Below are 21,235 nucleotides of genomic sequence, written 5' to 3' on the forward strand. Positions count from 1 at the left end.
AATGCAAGGAAACCCGCCAGCTAAGATCAAATTGCACAGCTGAGAGTATGGAACTTTCAAGAACTGATATTTGAAATTCTCTGCTTTCCTCTTCCCTCCCTGTCCCTTTCACCTTTCATATCATGTCTCATTTGAAACTAAGTCAGGGGGCAAGGAGTGCCATATGTTTTAACCTTTGTACCTGCGATATGGGTTTATCAGGAAATTTTGCACTGAAAAAAATTCCAACGCAAATTAAGCTAATTTGCATCAGCAAATGTTCATTCCGCACTAGAAAATTTTCAGATGTCCAAGACAGTAATCTAATTTCGTATGCTTATTTTCCTTGTACATAGTGAGCACAGTTAAGAACTTGGATGCTTCCAAGTTTATCTACTATTCTATTTGCAAAAGGTATCCCACACAGTGTTACTAATAAATTTATGAAATAGAAAATATCACTCCAAAAATAAAGCACAGGAAACATATATTGGTAGGAATTCTACCCTACATCACTACGTTTTACAGTGCTTATAAATGTTATCTGTTCTTTTTAAGTGATAAAAACAGCAACAAAAGAATCTCTTATGTCTCATGAACCTGTTTTAGAGATTGCTGATAATCCAAAGAGACAAGAGGAGATCTGTTTGTGTGGCTTTCCTGGGGGCGGAGGAGAGACAGGAGACCAACAAGCTGCATTGCTCTAGGATAACTTTCGCAACATAAAACAGATTGCTTTTAGACACAGGTTGTGTATGGATAAATAGAATGATATTTGGAACGCATTTATAAAAAATAAAATGACTTATTAATAATTTTATACTTGCTAGAATAACTGTACTACTTATATACCCATGTGTCGTATTGTATTTTTTTTTAATCTCTTTCACTTTATGTCTGACTGAAAATACTAAATAAAATAGAAATAATAATAATAATAATAATAATAATAATAATAATAATAATAATAATGTGTTCTTTAAATCCCTTCCTCAACCAAGAGAGATTTGTTACAAAGACTCTACAGTTTTGATGGTGGGGGAGCGAGGACATAGGAGGATTTTGTGAGGCCACAGTACAGATTGCAGGCATGGGGGAAACCTAGAAGTATTAGCACTGCCCGGAAAGCAGGGATTCTTTGAAGAGACTGGCTATCTGGACCATTTCAACCTGGATTCAGGCCCCCTTTCAGAACCAAATCAGCCTTAGTTGTCCTGATCTTACTTCTTCTCAGAAGCTTTTCTTACCACTGAACATAGCATTCTATTGCAATACCCCTGTGGGAGGGGTACTCATGGACACTGCTTTAGTTGTTCTGATCCTACTAGAAGGTTGGGTTCAGAGAACAGCATTGGGAAAGTATCTCTCTCTGCCCCCTGACACTTGTGTTATAGGCTGCCACAAGGCACGATACAACTACAGATGCTATTTAACTTTTATATGAAGCTGCTGAGTGTGTGAATATTAGGTGGGACTATTAGGGTGTTCCTGGTATGCCGATGATGCCCAGCCCCATTTCTCCTTAACTTCTGGGACTGATGCCTGGCAAGATGGAAATACTACAGATGAGCAATTCTCATGTCTGGGAAATAGGTCAGTTGCCTGTTCTGGACAAGGCTGCACTCCCTCTCAAGTTGCAGGTACACAGCTTAGATCACTCCTGGATCTAACTTTCCCATTTGAGGCTCAGATTTCCTCAGTGGCCAGCTTTGAATGGTGCATCAGCTGTTCCTGGATCAAGAGAGCTTGGTCAAGAACTGGTAATCTTGTGGATAGATGACTGTAATGTGCTGTGTGGGGGGCTACCCTTGAGGCTAGTTCAGAAGCTGCAGCTGGTGCAGAATTCTGCAGCCTGATTCTTATCAGATGTTGGATACCACCAACATGTAACACCTGCATTGATGGAGCTGCCCTGGCTGCCAGTACACTACAGAGGCATCTTCAATGTCTTACTATTAGTGTATAAAGCTCTAAACAACATGGGGCCAGTGCACTTAAAACATTGCCTTATTTCTTCTACCCAGATGGGGCGGCGGGTAGGTCCTTTGCTTTGGTCACAGTCGAACACTACCCATGGCTAAAGATGCGGACACACAAGGCTATGGTATTGAGCAGTTTGTTTTCATTAACAAAGCAAACAGCAAATACATTTTCTGAAGAATGAAATGAAGCACCAGAGGTCACCATTAGACTGACCTCTGGAAAAGCCTCAAGAAGGGGAATTTGTAATTATCAAGTGTCTTACTTTGCAACCCTAGCACTTTTTAAACATCATTTTTGAATGACTAATTATAACAGACCAAAACTACATATTCAACTAAACATACATATTAAGGAAAGAACCTATAACATACTTGGAAAGAGAGAAAGGGCATTAAAGTATTTACAGGCTTGAGATAGTGGCTTTTTATGCAAAAGCTGCAGTGAGTAATATGAGTGTTTTGAGAAAATATGCCTTTGCAAATGTACAATGTAATATCTAAAGATTTATTCAGCCAACACCTCATAATCAACTCTAAATCTGAAGGGACATAAATGCATTTCATCAGAGATGAAAATCTTCAGTGACTGCTAAAATGAGAATCAAAAATTATTACAATCTAGTAATTTGGCTTGCAGCATGCATTAATCAGAAATCATAATAAATCCACATGCTTCTTAGACAGCACATTAGTCAAACAGTTTTGTATGATAACGACATTGACTAATGGGCTCCAACTTAGAAGGGTCAATCATAAACTCATCAAATGCTTCATTTAATTTCTTAATTTGGACAAACACAATTTGTTTATGGGAAAGATATCAGGTGTTCATGAATGAATAATGGCTAGGAAACCAAACTCCATTAATCAGCTCTTGATTACAAATGACTCCAAGATTGTTTATTCTAATTTCATTCATTTGGGTCAACAAAGAAAATATGAGCAAATGAAACTATTTGGTAAAAAATGGCACTCTTATTTCTCTGTATTTAATGAGGTAGTGATAAATACTGTTTCAATAACACAATGATTTTATTACCTGCGTTAAAAGCATTCTTGTTCAACAGAGAAATTAGTTCAGATGATTTATAATGAAAGTACAGAGACATAAAAACAAAGCTATCCTTTACAAGTAAATAGGTGTACAACTGCATAAGATTGTTCTGTTCTCAACAAGACCGACTTTCTACTGTAAATTGACTGAGGCAAAACCCAAATGTGTCGAAGCCTTGCGAAGAGACAGGGCAAGCAGAGATAATCTAGCATGGATGAGCAGAATTTCAATTACTATCAACTGCAGACCAGATTATAGTAGCCCATCAACCATACCTGGCTTAAGAGCAAGAAGAAATCCTCATCTGTCACAGCTTCCATGCCTGATATGCTACCCGATCCTTCCTTGCATGCATTTCTAAATTCATGAGAATTTGTGGCAGGAGGAGGACTTTATTTGGGGGCCATGAGCAAATCTGAAATGAGTGAGTGGGTGGCAACAGCAGCCAGTCCAGCCAAATTTGACGTGATAGCAAGCAGCAGAACTGGCTTGCTGGGAATCTCTCAAAATCTGGCACGCCTCTAATTGGGACAATGTGCTTGTAACAACAGAGGTAGACGGGCTTCTCACCCAGCATTTCCCTGGGTCAGCTTGGGTCATTCCACCCGGGACAAGAGAAATAGCCACATACTAAATGACAGCAGGGAGGCATAATGACAGCAGCCCCAGAAGCACAGAACATAGAAAGTTGTGTTGCATGGAGTCAAACCACTGCGCTCATCTAGCTTAGTACTGTCTACATTGACTGGCAGTGGTTCTCCAGGTTTCAGGCAGGGTACACTCCCAGCCCCACCTGGAGATATGGGGGATTGATGCTCTACCACTAACCTGCTCTCCCATTGCACTAGGGACCAGCTTCATCTTGTGTGAGGATAGGCTGTTTTTCCCCCTAAGTTTCCTGCTGTGCTTCTAAGTGAGGAAGCTGTATACAAGTGAACTGAGATCTCTCCACTCTGTATCATGTACCTGTGTAAATGCCTCTGTGAATGTCTTTGCAGATCTGGCTGTCTCAGGGATCCTGCAGACCCCTTCCTTGAACATTCAGGTTCAGTGAGGGGAAATGCTTGTGGAATGTTCTCCCAAGGAGGTTCGGCTGGCACCTTTAGGCGCCAGGCAAAGAGGTTCCTCTTTAACTAGGCCTTTGCGTATGGACACCCAATGCCCTTTTAAATGTGCTGTGGAAGTGGAGATTATTGGTTTGTTGTTCTGTTTTTTTATTATGTATAGGTAGATGATAGATAGATGATAGATAGATAGATAGATGATAGATAGATAGATAGATAGATAGATAGATAGATAGATAGATTTTATGTTGTGAACTGCCCTCAGATCTAGAGATAACAACAACAACAACAACAACAACAACAACAACAACAACAACAACAACAACAACAACAACAGGTTTCCTGCCCTTTTCCTTATAGAGATACAAGGAAAAACATGTGGGCAGTATTCTGCCCAATAATTCAGCATGAGGCAAACCTGCTGTGTTTCCATAATTCTAGCCAGTGAGTTACAACAGAACTACGACTGCTGAAGGGCACTTTCAGGTTTAATTGCATTAAACATTGCAAAGTTTTTTAAAATATCATTTTGAATAGATCAGTGATCTAAAACATTTCCCTAAAAATATTCTTATTCTCTGAGACACAAGCAATAATCACCATTCCATAGTTTAAGATGCAGATTTTGACAGATTTCACATTCAAAGAGCAAATAGTGCCCCTATACATTCATTAATTTTATGCATGGCCATGAGAAAGAGACCGTGTACTGAATAGATTGAGTATTTTTAAAAAATAAACAATGTTGCAGACATATATACTATAAAACTGTGACCAAAACCTCTCCACTATTGCTTCTTTTGAATAACAAAACTGAAGGATGATAAGCATCCAGAGATTTACAGGGGAGTTACATCGCTGCAAGTTTTAGGATTTTAGAGAAAGAACAGTTGTTTTTATAATAAATGGTATTTCTTTGCAGATAATAAGAGTTCTCCAAAAAGTTAATGCAGCTTGGAGACAGAAAATGCCCAAAGCTTTAACAGAAGACTTCTCTCCTCTCCTCCTGTTGAGGCTCAGTCCTGCTTCGTGGAAAAGCACAGAGAACAGGAACAATAGAAGTGTGATGTTTCTTTGAGTTCCCAGTGCTGACTACTTGCCATGTATGTTCTGGCATTGGCAATAGGATCCCTAGCTCCTAATGCTTGATGACTGAGGGAGGGGAGTCCTGCAAAGGAACGCCTTTCCACAAGTATTGGTCTAGTTGCCATCGTCTGAAAGAATCTTTTATGAATTTGGAGTGCAGAATTCAGCAGTGATGGTTGTGAGCTCTATCTCTCTGGAAATGGAGAAGGAGCCCTGGAGTGGGTGGGAGTGGTGACATGTACAGGGCAAGATGCCTATGGCTGAGGCAATCATGTCCAGGAGTTGGGATAGCTGCATGATGTCCACTGAGTGGGCATGTAAAAGAGGACTGATCATGGATACCCTCCTGAGAGAGAGAGATGCAATCCTGCTTCGTGTCCATCAGTGCTCCCAAGTGCTGAAGTTGGTGGGAGGGAGATGGCTCTTTGAGGAGTTGAAAAGAAAAAAGGTCGTTTAGATGGCCTAGCATCAAGTGGAAGCTAGCATCACGTGCCTGTGAGAGAGAATTGTAGAGCAGAACAAGAGGTTGTCCAGGTAAGGGTATGCATGTACATCCTGAGGCCGAAGACTCAATACTAGTAATGAAAGTCATTGTAGAAGAAGCAAGTGTAATGCCTCACATTTTTTCCCTGTAACATTTTTACAAATACGTTTCATTTGTTGAGACATTAAGGGGAGAAGAAAAAAGAAAAAAGAAAAAAAGAGGGTGGAGGGAGGGAAGATGGGTAGGGGTAGGGTCGGGTGGCGATGTTTCTATTATGCTTAATGTATGTAGAGTTTGGTGTCAGCGTTGCTTGTGTTGTTCACTTGTGTTCCTTTGGTGGTGAGAGAGGTTGGGGTTGGCCTAGGGTGTGGTTGTTTATTTGTAACTGGCTGTGGTGATCTTTGTTTTTGTGTGTGAGTGGGGTGGGTGGGTGTTTTGGATCAGGTTAGCCATATTGATTTGTATGCTGTTGGTGGATTATTGTCATTGTCTTGTTGGGCTGTGTATGTGATAAAGGGGAGCCAAAGCGGGGTGAAGGCATCTTTTTCTATTTGTCCCCGTGTCAGTTTCAGTTTATTGGTTAATTTTTCTAGTAGGGCTGTTTCCCATACTATTTGGTACTATTGGTCCATGCTTACTCCTGACAGGTCTCTCCATTGTCTGGTTAAGCACAGTCTTCTTGAGTTGTATTACTTCAGTGAGAGGAGGCTTGGATGTAGTCATCTGAATATATGAACATTGCTGAGGCAGAAAGCAGCAGCGGAGGGGGGGAAGCCTGGAGCAACCCAGAAGCCTTGTGGGCATCTTGGTCCTTAGAGGCTTGAAATGGAGGGGGGCACCTGAGCCATGACAGCAACTTCCATGTATGAAGATAGGGTCTCCTGCAGAACTGACTGAACTGAAGAGCACAGTGGTACTCCAAAGTGCTCTCTGCCACTTGCCATGGACACAAACAATAGAATGAGAGTAGTGGTCCCTTCTTCAAAATTGCCATGGCTGCCACTTTCAGCTGCTGATAAAGGCTAGAGAATCTCAAGCAGCTGGACACTGACCATGGCCGTCATTCAGTGCTGCCCTTCATGAGCTTTTTGATTGCCCAAAGGCACTTTGGAGCACAAGGCAGGAGGAATTTTCCCCATCGAGAAACATGGTTGGAGAGTCCTATCCTCTTGGAGTGGGGAAGGGAAATGAAGGCAATGGGGAGCTAAGGTAAACGGGGCTCTCATTTTTTAAAGAGCCAGACACTGGGGTCCACCTCCGAGGGCCTTCTAGCGGTTCCCTCACTGCGAGAAGTGAGGTTACAGGGAACCAGGCAGAAGGCCTTCTCGGTAGTGGCGCCCGCCCTGTGGAACGCCCTCCCACCAGATGTCAAAGAGAACAACTACCAGACTTTTAGAAGACATCTGAAGGCAGCCCTGTTTAGGGATGTTTTTAATGTTTGATGTTTTGTCATGTTTTTAATATTGGGAGCCACCCCGAGTGGCTGGGGAAACCCAGCCAGATGGGCGGGGTATAAATACATTATTATTACAGTTGTACCTCTGGTTACATACTTAATTCGTTCCGGAGGTCCATTCTTAACCTGAAACCATTCTTAACCTGAGGTACCACTTTAGCTAATGGGGCCTCCTGTTGCCGCCACGCTGCCAGAGCACAATTTCTGTTCTCATCCTGAGGTAAAGTTCTTAACCTGAGGTACTCCTTCCAAGTTAGCGAAGTCTGTAACCTGAAGTGTTTGTAACCCGAGGTGTTTGTACCACTGTGTTGTTGTTGTTGTTGTTAGGCAAGAAACAGATGGAGAATGATACAAGGCAGCTATGGGGAGAAGAAAAAAGTAAAGAAAGGAGTGCTCAGTAAGGAGTGAGTATGAGCAAGAGGGGAGGAATAAAGTCTTCTGTTTAAGCTTTAGGTATTTCCGGTCTCCAAGCTGCACTGCCTGTTTGGAGACCTTTGTCATCCACGAGAGAGATGCATTTGGCCTAATTTTATAATCCTATGCACTCCTAGCATATTCTTGCTTCTGAAGAATAATGCTTAGGACTGAGCTGTATATACACAAAGTAGGCACTTGTACAGAGAAACAAGTAGTATTTAAATATAAAATATGTAGCAAATGAAAGACCTTTCCCCACAGAATAACAATTCTTTCTTTAAAAAATGATAAGGGATTCTTGTTGTTCTGAATCACCATCTCCATTGCTATGCATTAGCTCAACAGCCTATATATATATATATAATTAATTTTCTTGACAAATTTTGCTAAATACAAATAGATATAAATAACTTAAGGTAACCACAAATTTGTATTTGACTTGAGATCAATGACAAGCATGCAAGATTCAGCTGCACATAATTAGCACACATTTGCATCAGAATAATTTATACCATATGTTACAACATTTGCAAAATCCTATAGTTATAATCTAAGCATGAGCTACTTTTATTTGGAGCTAGAAAAATTACAGCTAAAACAGCAATTCTGAAAAGTTTGGGACGAATTCTGAAATCAATAAGGTCAGCTGGAAAAATTGTTAAAAACACACACAATACCCCATTCTTTAATAACTAGGCCAACCTTGTATAATTGTTACTATCAGGGGGGGGGGGAATTAGACTTTACCCACCACTATAAATATAGAATATTTGAAGTATATTTTCCTTCGAAATACTGCATTATAATTCTGTTAGTCATCTAGACCTAATACAAGTTAGATTAAAGTATTAGGATTTCAGATAATTTCATAACTGATTTGTGGTGTGCCTTTTGGTTATAGAGATGGGACTGAAAAATGGGCTTACTATGAACCAGTTCTGTGAGAGAACCACCATAATCTCAGATCTCATATATGCTCCTATTGTATTTCACATGCTGCCTGTAACCAATCTGTGCTACAGCAACCAAAGCATATTGCTAAGTTTTTCAATGGAAATTAATTTCAAATTTGATCAATTTTAATCTTTATATTTCAAAATATGGAGCCGTCAGACCACTGGCCAGTTTAGCCCAGTATTGTCCAGAATGATGGGGAGTGGCTCCCAAGGCAATCAGGCAGAGGTATGACCCATAACTTCTTACATAATTTTTAAATATGGGATTGGACTTGGGACCTTATGCATGAACAGTAAATTACAGCTGGGTTAGTGAATGGACACTCTTGTGTTCAGAGTACAACACACAGGCCCTCTCTCCACCCTTCCCATCAAGAAAGGAACTTCACCAGCTCAAAATCCATGGGATCACTAACTAATTTTGCCAGAGGTTCACTTTGAGAGTGGAATGGGGTGCAGTAAGCAAAACTTCAAGCTCCTGTACCCACAGTGGCTAGCTACAAAGTGTTGTTGCCAAATACCATTCCTCCATATTCCTCTTTTGCCTTTGCTTTGGTTAGACTGGAAAGGGAGTGGGGGAGAACCAGATTTGGCTCAATTTTCCAGTAGCTGATCCTTCTTCTAAATAGCTGGTGCTTGAATCCTGGCACGATGGAGGCACTGTAGGAGAGTGGTTCCTGTGTCCAAGAAATCGGTCAACTGCACTTCCCCTGAAGTAGCGGGTTTGCAGTATGGGGTTGATTCTGGATCCAGCTTTTTTACTAGAGGGCCAAGTGTTGCCTCAGTGCCTAGAAGCACCTTTTATTGGCTACAACTGGCACGACAGCCACAAATGTTCCTGGGCTGAAAAAGCATTAGTTCGTGCACTTCAATATTGGATTACTGCAATGCTCTTCACGTGGGCTTCCTTGCATTTGATTCAGAAGCTGCGGTTGGCGCAGAATGCTGCGGTACAACTACTAACAGAAGCAATTGTTATCATACAACAACTCTGCTCAGAGACCTGCAAAGATTGCTAGTTTGCTGCTGGGTCAAGTTTAAGGTGTTACTCTTTGTATATAAAGCCCCTAGCAACATGGGACCAGTTTACTCGTGAGATCACCTTACCCCCATATATGCCAATTCAACCGCTTCAGTCTGCAGAACTGGCATGCCACAATACGCCTTCTACATTTGCAGGAAATCAATCTTTTAGTGTGGCACTATGCACACTTTGGAACTCCCTGCCTATGGACATCACACAGGAATCTTCACTGTACTCTTTTAGGCACCTTTTGTTTAGGCAAGTTTATTCACACAAGTAGACTGTTAACATGTCTTTTAATCTGGTTTTCATCTTATCATTCATTTTAACTATTTTCAAATGTTTTAAATAATTGGTTTTAACTGTGCTTTGCAGATGCTATTGTTTTATTCTTTCTGTAAACTGCTTTGAGGTTTTATAACAATCAAGGGGCATTGTAAAATCAATCAATCACATCTTAATGCAAGCAAAACGCCACATTGCCACTCATTTTTCAGAACTGCCTGCCTCTGGGACAACTTTGAACTGTAGACTTGCAATTTTCCACCTATTTTATTCTATTAATAAAATTCAATTTTGGGGGAAAGTTTTCCCCTTGTATTTGTTGCTCCATCCCTAAACTAGACATTTCCATTTTGTACAACGTACAGGAAAATTGTACTATTTCCCTATTTGTTACCACCTACCTTAAAAATGGCTTTGCATAACCATTGAACACTGGAAGAAAAAGGCCACCCAATTTAACTAAGCAATTTTCATTAAAGGAAAAATAAGCAAGAATCTATAAAGTAATGAGTGATCCTATTAGTTCCACCAGACTAAAATCATACAGTCTACGTATGTGGTCTTCTAAGCCACATCTGTCACGAACCATTTTGGAACCATGGATTGTAGACCACTTATTAGGAAAGACTGAACAAATACAGATTTGTCGTTCTTAAGAATTATTTCATGAAAGACTGAAGACAACCATACAAGAAATGCCCTAACACATTTGCAGCAGCTAACACTAATATATTTGTATTTTATCTGTCCAATTCATTTATAGGAACATTTTCTTTAAAAAAAAAGTGATGCAGAGTTAACTGGAACAAACTGGCTATATAATCACAGGATAATGAGTTAAACAGCCAAACAGGCAGATAAGCTGTCAAACAGCTCCATTAAATATAAAACATTCATTATTCCTCTGTCAGTTTTTACCACATATTGCTAATGTCATATTAACATCTCTATTCTGAAGTCTGCTTTAAACTATCAACAATTCTGTCTTTAAAATACAGTATTTTGCATGCTCTTTTAGAAACAGATTTGAAATGCAGATTCCACACACAGATCAGACAGGCATTTCAACTCAGGACCTTTGAAAGCTCACATCAATCAACTTTTGTAATTGTCTTTATAAGCAGCAGAAGAGAATCTTACCAATATGGCAGATTTTCACTATGTCTTTATATGGTAGTAGAAATTAACAGTTCACAAATGTTCACATCTATTTTATTTTTTTTCAAAATCGCATTCTTAAATAAAACCACAATTATTCAAAATATGTTATTTTATAAACTATTAATAATTTATTATCAGAATAGGAAATCCAATTTTTTAAAATGCTGCCTCTCAAGTGTTTGAGAGACATGGGATACATTTAATATACCAACAAGCACGAATCCTTTTATGGTTCTCTGTCATTCAATAATGAATTCTGGAAAAGAAATCAGAGACACCCAAGTGGTTTGGCAACTGTAAGTGACAGAAGCTATGCTAAATCCTCTGTTTACACTGGGGATTAGCTGAGTAGATTGTGAGCAGCAAACTGAGCTGTCCATGGTCAAGGGAACCTGTTCCTTGTCAGCCTATAGGGCACAAGGACAAAACATGGTCCTGGTAGGAAGTGACCCATAAACATATTCCAACGAAGGATTTATACAAAGCCAGTCTGCCTCATAGAAACTCCATATGACCATTAACTGGACTCCAAGGCTTGCCAGGAGGCCTAATTACAGGTCTACAGAGCCCAATAACAAAAGCTGAAGAGCTTTAGCCTAGGGATGATCTGCTTTATACTGACTTGAGAGAGTCCATATAGAGTGACAAAAAGAAAGAGGTTTAGCTTTAAAATTCTCCCAAGAGAGACAGCATTGTAACTAAGCTTGGAAAGCGCACATGCAACATACTTCAGATAGGCTTAAACATACTACCCTCTCAAAATTAACATTCAGCTACTGCCTGCTTAACATCTGCTAAGTTGCTGTGATATTGTTAGACTATGCTAAAATGGCTTTCTTCTGTCTAACTATTGAGAGGGATAAGTAAATAAAGTCACTCAAATATAAATTTATAGTTGATAGCAATAATCCTTTCTGAGTGGCAGTTCTTACGAGCACAAAATTAGTTTCTTTAACAACTCATTAAAAGCGCTTATGTGACTTTAGTTATTACCCTTACTGTGTAAATATATCTACAGTCTGTCATTAACATGAAATCTCTTACCAATATCCAAGCAATATAAACTAGATTTGTGCTCTTATAAACACAGATTAGTAGTTTAGGCTTCTTGAAGGCATACCTTACGTAAGTTCCAGAGTGACTGAGTAGTTATTAAACTTTATATAAAAATTACCTAAAAGCACCATGAACATGGTAAATAGACCAGGAACATGAAGTGCTTTCAAATACACAAGCTAAAACAAATAAACCCCAAAATACTATCCCAAAACTCTTTTATATTTGCTTTGAAAACCTTTGTCTGTACTTTAAAAATCAAACTGAAATACTCAGAAATTCAGACATTTTTGGTGAACACTCAGATATGCTAATGATGTTACACACATTAACACATGCAATGGTTACTAAAACAGAAGAAACATTGTGCAAACTATGAAATACCAGTTTTCCAAACTAAAGTATATGATTACATATTATTTCCTAGGCTAACAACTTGCTACTTGAACTCTAGAAAGGTTTAGTATTTCAAAACATGAAAGAAAACTTATGAAACATAAATGAAAATCTTAATATGTGTTGCAACCATACAGCTAAATAGTTGTGTGTTTGTGTGTGGGTATAAAATTTTCACTCCTCACAGAACAAGAAAGCATAAAGAACAAAATGTTGATTTCCAATGTTGTTCAACATAATCCCTAATTTTACAAAAGGAATTCAAGGGACCGTTTATGCACTTGTTCTTTTCAATGTTTAAATAAAAGTTAGGGAAAAGATTTCAAATTTCATGAATAACTTTAATGTATTTTCCAATCCCATAATTCATTTAAGAGTAATCTGGACCTAAGGTTTAAACTCCCATTTTAAGTTTTTTAGATTAAAAAGTGTCAAAAGAACCTCAAATATGCTTTGAAATCTACAGGCTTCTGATCACAATGACAAAAAATTCATAGTATCTTTAATACATTCTCGAGGTGTTAAATTAAAAAATGAGGTGTGACAGCTCAGAGCAGTATAAACAAATTGTGCTTTTCAAGGTCTGCCCTGTCACATCTACTTTATAATTATATGCTTCAGAGACATATTAAAAGAAGGGGAGAACAATGCATACGTTTCAAACTATGACGGAGAAGATGCTACACTGAAGAATGTGAGTATTTATTGGAAAATGGAAAAGAAAAGAAAGTTTTGCTTTTGAACAAAAGATTTCTGCAAAACAGTATCCCCTACAATAGCTACTGTATATTCCACCATTAGGTTCAAATACTAGTAAGAAAACACAAAGGTGGAAAAGTAAAATATGTTCTTATATGAAGGAGTAGATAGTTTAAAAAACCTTCGTTTTTGTCTTTTAGGCTAAGGTATACAATTTTTTTTTTAGATCATTATCTCCATGATCAGCTGCTCTCTAATGTTTTGTTGTAAATAGGTATGGATATAAATAGAGAACTGTAGCACCTCTATTAAATATATTTAAATGGCAGTTCTGCTAATTGACCACACAATCCGAAGTATGTTTATTCAGAAGAAAGTTCCATTACGTTCATTGAGGCTTACTCTCAGGTAAGTGTGAACAGGATTACAGTCTCATTTAGTTACTGTACTGCCATAATACTTTATGTATTTATTTTTACGAATTATATCACACCCTTGGTCAAAAGACCTCAAGGCAGGAAACTTTTGAATTACATGAATGAGCCAAAATATAAAAACAAAACATGCAATTTTCAGTTAAAATAATACAACGCAGGTCAAAAGATTTCATAACTCAAAGGCCTGGATGAAGAATAAAAGCTTCACCTGGGACCAAGAGATGGATAGGATCAGAGCCAGTCAAATCTGAGGAGATAAGGTACTCCAAAATTGGGTGCCATTGCTGAGAGGCACTAAAACAACATTATTACTTCCATCCATTTACTTACCAGCAGCTTCAAGAACCAACTGTAATCTAGCTTTCGCCTGTTCAGCCGCGGACTAGAAAAAGGGAGGAAAAAGGAATAACTATTATTTTTTATTTATCAAACTTGCAACCTGTCATTTCTCCCAAAGGAGTCCAAGACAGCAAACACCAAAATGATAAAACAGATACTATTAAAATTAAAATATAAACATATTTAAACCATCTAAAAACTTGTTATGCAGTCACATACTCTCAGAGCTGATAATTTCAAGGTTGGCAGGAACAGTATCTTCCAGCTGCCAAATGCCTGGGTAAACACAAATGTTTTTAAATTCCTCCTGAAAGTTAGTAATAAGGGACACAGATGCATTTCACCAGGGAGGACATTCCACAAACAGGGAACCACCACTGAAAAGTCCCTGTCACAGGTCAATGCCAACTGGGCAGCAACCAGCGGCACCACTAGCAAGAGGGTCTCCTCCGCAAAGCGTAGAGTCCAAGATCAGAGTTAGAAACCGATATATTTAAGCTAGGAATCAAATACCATCTTAAACCTAGGTTACAGTCAACACAACAGAATGTCTATTCACCAGGGCGTTGGACTAGATAACCCTTGGGGACTCTACAATTCTACAATTCATGAGCAAAACTACATTGCTTGGCTGTAGCTTGCTCTTACAACAACAACAACAACAACAACAACAACAACAACAACAACAACAACAAATAATAATAATAATAATAATAATAATAATAATAATTTTATTATACACAACAACAACAACAACAACAACAACATATAATAATAATAATTCTTTTATTATACGCCGCCCATCTGATTGGGTTGCCTCAGCCACTCTGGGCAGCTCCCAACAAAATATGAAAAACACAATCAAACATCAACCATTGAAAACTTCCCTGAACAATTCACTTGCCCCAGTATGCAAGAAGGAGAAACACATACATTGGAAATGGAAATGGTATTAACTATGAACTAAGGCAAAGGTTTTTAAACTGTAGCCTGTGAGTTCCATTGGGTGACCTGGGGAAAGGCTGCAGCACAGACAAAGATACCTGCACTCAGCCCCGCACTTACTTCACTTAATGTGATGATGGAGGACTAAGATGCCCAGCAATGGGTCCATACACCTTTTGCTGTGCACAAGTCAGCTGACTCAATGGAGATGTCAGTCACCAACCTTGTGCCCAGAAATTTCCACATAGTCACAACTGGACCTGCATCAGTAGCTAAACATGCCTGGCACCCAGGAAATTTTGAACAGTGCCCACGATTGATATTGGTGAAGGTTTGCTTTTGGTACTCAGGTCCCAAGCCATTGGACAAGGGGAAGAGAAATTTCATTACAATCAAATGGTATATAAATCTTGTTAAATCACTCACTCAATTAATTGATAAAATATTGTCAACCTCTGCTCCTTGGGCTAGGGAGCAGCTGGGCATGCAAAAGTCAAAGCTCACACCCCACACACATCTTAATGCAAGCAGGCATAAATCGTTGCATGAACAGAATAAGTTACTCGGCCTTACATTGGATACAACCCTTATATACACTTGATATATATTTAATAAATGTAAAAGCATGCAAATTTCATTTTTCATTAGCTAGCATTGAAAATTGTTCAAAACAATGCTTTGGTAAACAAAATAACAAAAATGATGTGACCTGTTTAAAGCTAAGCAAGCGGCAACAATATATAAACATGTAAATGCAGCACTGCATCATCATTCTCAATACTGACCAACAACCAGAAATAGAATTCAGCATTCATCTTATGTATTGAGCCACAGAAATTGCCTTTATACTGCTCAACTGCAAAATGCCGACCAGTCTGTTCAGATAGTCTAAGCTTTAGACTCTAAAACACTGTCTCAAGTGTACAAAAGCCTGCTCATGTGAGCAGTAAGAACGGTTATTTCATATTTCTCTGGACATGTAAACTAGTTTGCCTAATGGTGCCAATTAGAGCATCTTAACTGGCTCTATGTCAACAACATAAATTGTCTCCAGCTACACAGCATTGTGTCTATTGTAAAGAATCCTCAAGCTGACCTCATGCCATTTTGAAAGTATGCAATGCACCAATCATGAACTTAACCATCACTATATTTGCCTGCCTACTTTTTTACGACTCCCAACAAATTTTGCATTTACATTACTAGTATTCTGAACAGTTTGCCTTCTGCTAACACAGCCTTATAAATCCAGATGTGAATATTACAAAACGGACCCAGGAACCCCAAATGGATCCTATAAAATCAACTAGAAAAAAATTATTAGCTTGTAATATTATAACTGATTTATATAAAGCTTTATAATAAATACGTAATTTTAAATGGATAGCAGTAATTGTTTGTCTTACTGTTGGCCGTGCTAGAATAAATTGGGAGCAATCATTCTCTTCAGCTTTATTCCGTTTACAATAATTGTGCCAGTGTGGTTCAGTATATATAACAACAGAAGGATAAGGGGGAAATGAAATAGTGTTTTGTTTTGCTTTTGTCCCCAAAGAAAATTCTACAATAGGTCACATCTGAAAATAGACATATTGATTCTATGATTCATTAGGCATAAATATGTTAGTTAATGGATTCGGCCTTATAGTACTTGCTGTATTTCGTATATATAACATAGTTGATATATAACACTCGCTCTATATACAAAAAGATAATATAAATATTATTCTTTTTGTAAAAATTCCAGAACTTGATGGTTTTCAACAGCCCCAGTGAAAAAACAAACGTATGAAAGAAATCAATTTAGGTAATAAGGGCTCTTGGGGGGGGAATCCAAGCAGATAATAAGATGCAATCTGAGGAAACTAAATAATACTACTTAAGTCCCAATAAAGCCAATATACTTTTAATATCAATGCTAGAACACCCTAGGTACCCATAATCCCCACACAAGTTTTTGTGTATTTTTATATAAACATATATTTGTTTTTAATCTATAGCCTAGTTTGCATGTCACATTAAGGCAAGTACAGTGGTACCTCTGGTTACGAACTTAATTCGTTCTGGAGGGCCATTCTTAACCTGAAACCGTTCTTAACCTGAGGTACCACTTTAGCCAATGGGGCTTCCCGCTGCCGCCGTGCAATTTCTGTTCTCATCCTGGGGCAAAGTTCTTAACCAGAGGTACTACTTTCGAGTTAGCGGAGTCTGTAACCCAAAGTGTTTGTAACCTGGGGTGTTTCTAACCCGAGGCACCACCGTAAAAACAAACTATGGTTCAAAGTGAATGCGTTGTGTGCTGGTGTACACTGCTGAAAAGTTCTTCTTCCATTTCCCCTCTGCTCCTGACAGAGTCTGGCTTCTCGTGACACCAAAACGCAAATCCAGAGTGGTAACCATCATTTGCTCTAGGCTTCCTCCTTGTGATTTATTTGGAGAAAGGAAACCACAAGCCTGAGTTTGGAGTTTACAACCAGTGGCAGTACAGCAGCACCAGGGGAAGAGTGCTGTGGGAACTTTTGAGCACTAGCACGCTGCTCATTTGCATTAAACCATTGCTTGTTTTCAACTACGGTTTAATGGAAAGTGTGAATCAGGCATATGTTGCAAGCCTGCCTGGGGGCTTTTATAGGCAAATGATGGGATATGAATCTTCTAAATAAGTAAAAATACCAACCCAATATGAAAGGCTTATATGCACAAGGCCAACACACCCATGTATACTCAGTAGTAGCCCCACTAGAAATCTGTAGGAACAATGAGCAGTAAGTCCTACTGAAAATTAAGAGAGTCGCATACAGCATTTAAGAAAGCAATTCATGTACATGAATGAAGAAATGTACAGAGATCACTTTTAAATAATTTCCTAAAAGGATGCAATCTCTGTAGAGAACAAGTGGTATGTTGTAGAGATGAAAGTTCTTCCCTAATCTCTCTCTTCCTTGATGAGACATGTAATGGAAATTCCCACGATGGGATATGTCTAAGCTATACAGGAAGTTCTCTCTTGAGATAAAAATCATATAATTGTAGAGTTGGGAAGGGACCTTGAGGGTCATCTAGTCCAGCCCCCTGCAATGAAGGAATCTCAGGTAAAGCATCAATGACAGATGAGCATCCAACCTCTGCTTAAAAACTTCCAAGAAAGGAGAGTCTACCACCTCTCATGGGAGACTGTTCCACCGTTGAACAGCTCTTACTATCAGAAAGTTCTTCCTGATGTTTAGTTGGAATTGCCTTGTAACTTGAATCCATTGGTTTGGGTCCTAGCCTCCAGGAGAAGGAGAAAACAAGCATGCTACATCTTCCATGTGAGAGACCTTTAGATGTTTGAAGAAGGCTATCATATATACTCTAAGTCTCCTCTTTACCAGGCTAAACATACCCAATTCCCTCAATTGTTTCTCATTAGGCTTTGTATCCAGACCCTTTGGTTGCTCTTGAAAAGGTTGTGCTTGCGTGTGTGTGTGTGTGTGTGTGTGTGTGTGTGTAAGAGACACTGCAGACTGGAGTCTCCTCACAAACAGGAATCACAGATCTATTTACAAGTAAGAACATCAGCCAACTGCCTAAACAATAGGACAGCTGTCAGCTTTGAGAAGTGGGATAAGTCAATTTCACTCCTAAAATACACACACACTCTCTCTCTTTGCGTGTGTGTGTGTAGGGGAAATGAATATTCCCATATGTAGACACATGCTTGCATGAAGGAGAGAGAGACTAGAAACTGAATGTATTGAGATAGGAGGCTGGGAAGGGTTTTAGCTTGCAGCGGTAGACAGGAGAGTGAAGCCCTTCTTGTCAAAGTATCTACACATCAAGTGACAATCCAGAGTACCTACAAAATAGCAGATTTACTTGTCAGGAAAGGGCTCGTTACAAACTGGGATGCTAACTCCTAACCCATGTGTACATATAAAAATATGCATTGAACAGCAAGGGAATGTACAGAAATTTTAACTATTAGTTTGGACCATCGTTCGTTGCTCTTACAAAAAGGAGAAATTGCACTTATTCAGTCTATTAATCCTCAGTAAGAAGGCAGTGCCTGCACAAGCAGCTCCCTACAGCCAAGCACAGGAGAACGAAAGGCAAAACACGGCACATTATGTATCTCAAATCAGAAACACTGAACTAAGGGGCTAGTGATCACAGCCATTCATATATTACAAATCACCTGGTTAAGTTCACACTGACATCAAGACAAAATTTAGCCTGCACATTTCTACTGAGTATAGCAACTGATTGCAGTCGCAGAAATAGTAAGGGCCAAATTAGTTTATTAGTGCCCTTCCATACTACATACATTTTCAGAGGTGCCTCCCATCTAGTAAGTGGCCGATATTCCGTTTCTGGTTTAGGACCAGTGATGCTCATTTACGCCTTATTATTTATTTATGCTATTATTATTAGTTCCTAGTTTATAGCAGAGATCCGATATTAATCAGAATGTTTGGTCAGCATAACTGCGTAAATATTTTAAGACAGGCAAGTTTATGAAGTAGGTGAAGAACAAATCTGCTTTGCATTAAAGTATGTCTAATTATTTATGTAACAATTAATATTGTGCAATTAGATTTAGGAGTATTAACTGTCAAGGAAAAGTAATTATGAAGAATAAGCCAAAGATTTCTGTGATTCATTAGGGTTTTTTCTTGTTAATTAACTAGAAATTAATTATACTGAATAGAAGCTTTAATAAGAAAAAGGAAGGTTGCCTTGTTTGGTAATATCATTTAAAACAACGGGTGACACTTGAATACAGTAGGGCATGTCAGCGGGGCACAGCATAAATTCAATTTTTCTCAGCTGTGAGAATCTTAAGTACTGAGAAAACAGCAAACTCTAATGTGGAAGTATCCAATGGAAACCTTGTTATATTTTTGAGTGTACTAACTATTTTGGAATCCACAGATTGCATGAGTAGAAAAGCCTTGTAATGAGTTGTAATGAGCCCTGGTCCTTTGCAAGTAGGAATTTGGGATTCAAGAAACTCTGATTCAATCTGAGTGAATTTGGTATTAGCAGATGGATTGGAGTGATGACGATGATGGCTGTTCAGTTGTTTCTTCTATTGTTACCAGATCTGCTAGTGTGTCTGTATACAAAAGTGTGTTTGTGTGTATGAACAAGTATCTTAGCTATGTATTTACAAAGAAAGCTAGTTTTAGAGAATTAGCAATACTACTCTTGGGATCCTTCCCAGAGACAACAGCATGCACACAAACAGACTGCATTGGCTTTGAATACCTTCCTTATCTGGGGGATTTAGACTCCTTCTTGCCACGACCCTCTCTTTGTTCCCTAGCCAGTGTGGTGTAGTGGTTAAGAGCGGTAGTCTCGTAATCTGGGGAACCGGGTTCGCGTCTCCGCTCCTCCACATGCAGCTGCTGGCTGACCTTGGGCTAGTCACACTTCTTTGAAGTCTCTCAGCCCCACTCACCTCACAGAGTGTTTGTTGTGGGGGAGGAAGGGAAAGGAGAATGTTAGCCGCTTTGAGACTCCTTAAAGGGAGTGAAAGGCGGGATATCAAATCCAAACTCTTCTAGCATGTGAACTGTGCTTGCTATTTTTCTTAGAGACTAGTTAGGATACTGCTGATGGGAAGCACTTGCCAATGTATTTCCAAAGGGGAGATCTTTCTACTTGAAACCAAATTTTGGTGTGTTCATGAGCAACCAAGGGCCATTGACTGTAGAGAGGAGGATTCACCCAGGGGTCCGATAACCAGACACCCCAATAGGGGCTGCCATTTTGACCAGTGGAAGTACTATCTTAACCCAAAAGTAGTATTGTTAATTCCACAAAATAAGTAACATACCTCCACAGGCACTCACTCCACAAATATCTCTAGAACCATGAAAGTTCATAAGAGATAAGAACTAAAGTTGGGCTGGGGTAAGTGTTCCAAAGTCCGTCCACTTTCAACGCTATGGAAAAAGCTTAAACTGTAGACATTCTGCCTGACAGACATATTATTACATGTGTGTGGCTCTGTATATACTTGTAGGTCCCCTACCCCACCAGCAAAAGAGAATATATATCAGCATATGACACAAAGCATATTCAATTTGATGCACATTTGTGTCTTCTTTTGCAAGTGCGATAGAGGGCCTAATCTACAGGTGGTGTCCTGGGTCCAGAAAATCTTGCTGGCATCCCTGAATGGAAGTGGGAAAGGGTAACAGGACAACAGTTTTCTTTGATTGGATGCTATACCATATCCTAAAGGTCTGAAACAGGCAGGGGGAGCATATTATAAACCATGCAAACACCCCCTTATATGATTATATAAATATTAGTTAAGAATCGGTAAATCTGCAGAGCATACAATTGGGAGGAGAGAGAAGTGGCGACATACCACAAGTTATTAGAATACTACAGCTGCCATAGCCAGAACTGGGTCCACAACACA

The 21,235-nt window shown here is 39.1% G+C and overlaps 1 protein-coding gene across 3 annotated transcripts in view; it reads right to left on the bottom strand.

The window, feature by feature from the left end:
- RSRC1 (arginine and serine rich coiled-coil 1) overlaps positions 1 to 21,235 on the bottom strand; it is a 165,299-nt gene that overhangs the window by 64,262 nt on the left and 79,802 nt on the right. For all 3 annotated transcript variants that reach the window (XM_081190563.1, XM_081190561.1, XM_081190562.1), the window contains one exon: positions 13,867 to 13,918. In XM_081190563.1, coding sequence (XP_081046689.1) covers positions 13,867 to 13,918 — 52 coding nt within the window. The remainder of the gene's footprint in view (positions 1 to 13,866; positions 13,919 to 21,235) is intronic.

This window comes from Podarcis bocagei (genome assembly GCF_964188305.1).
Source record: "Podarcis bocagei genome assembly, chromosome: 4".
Taxonomy (NCBI): Eukaryota; Metazoa; Chordata; class Lepidosauria; order Squamata; family Lacertidae; genus Podarcis; species Podarcis bocagei.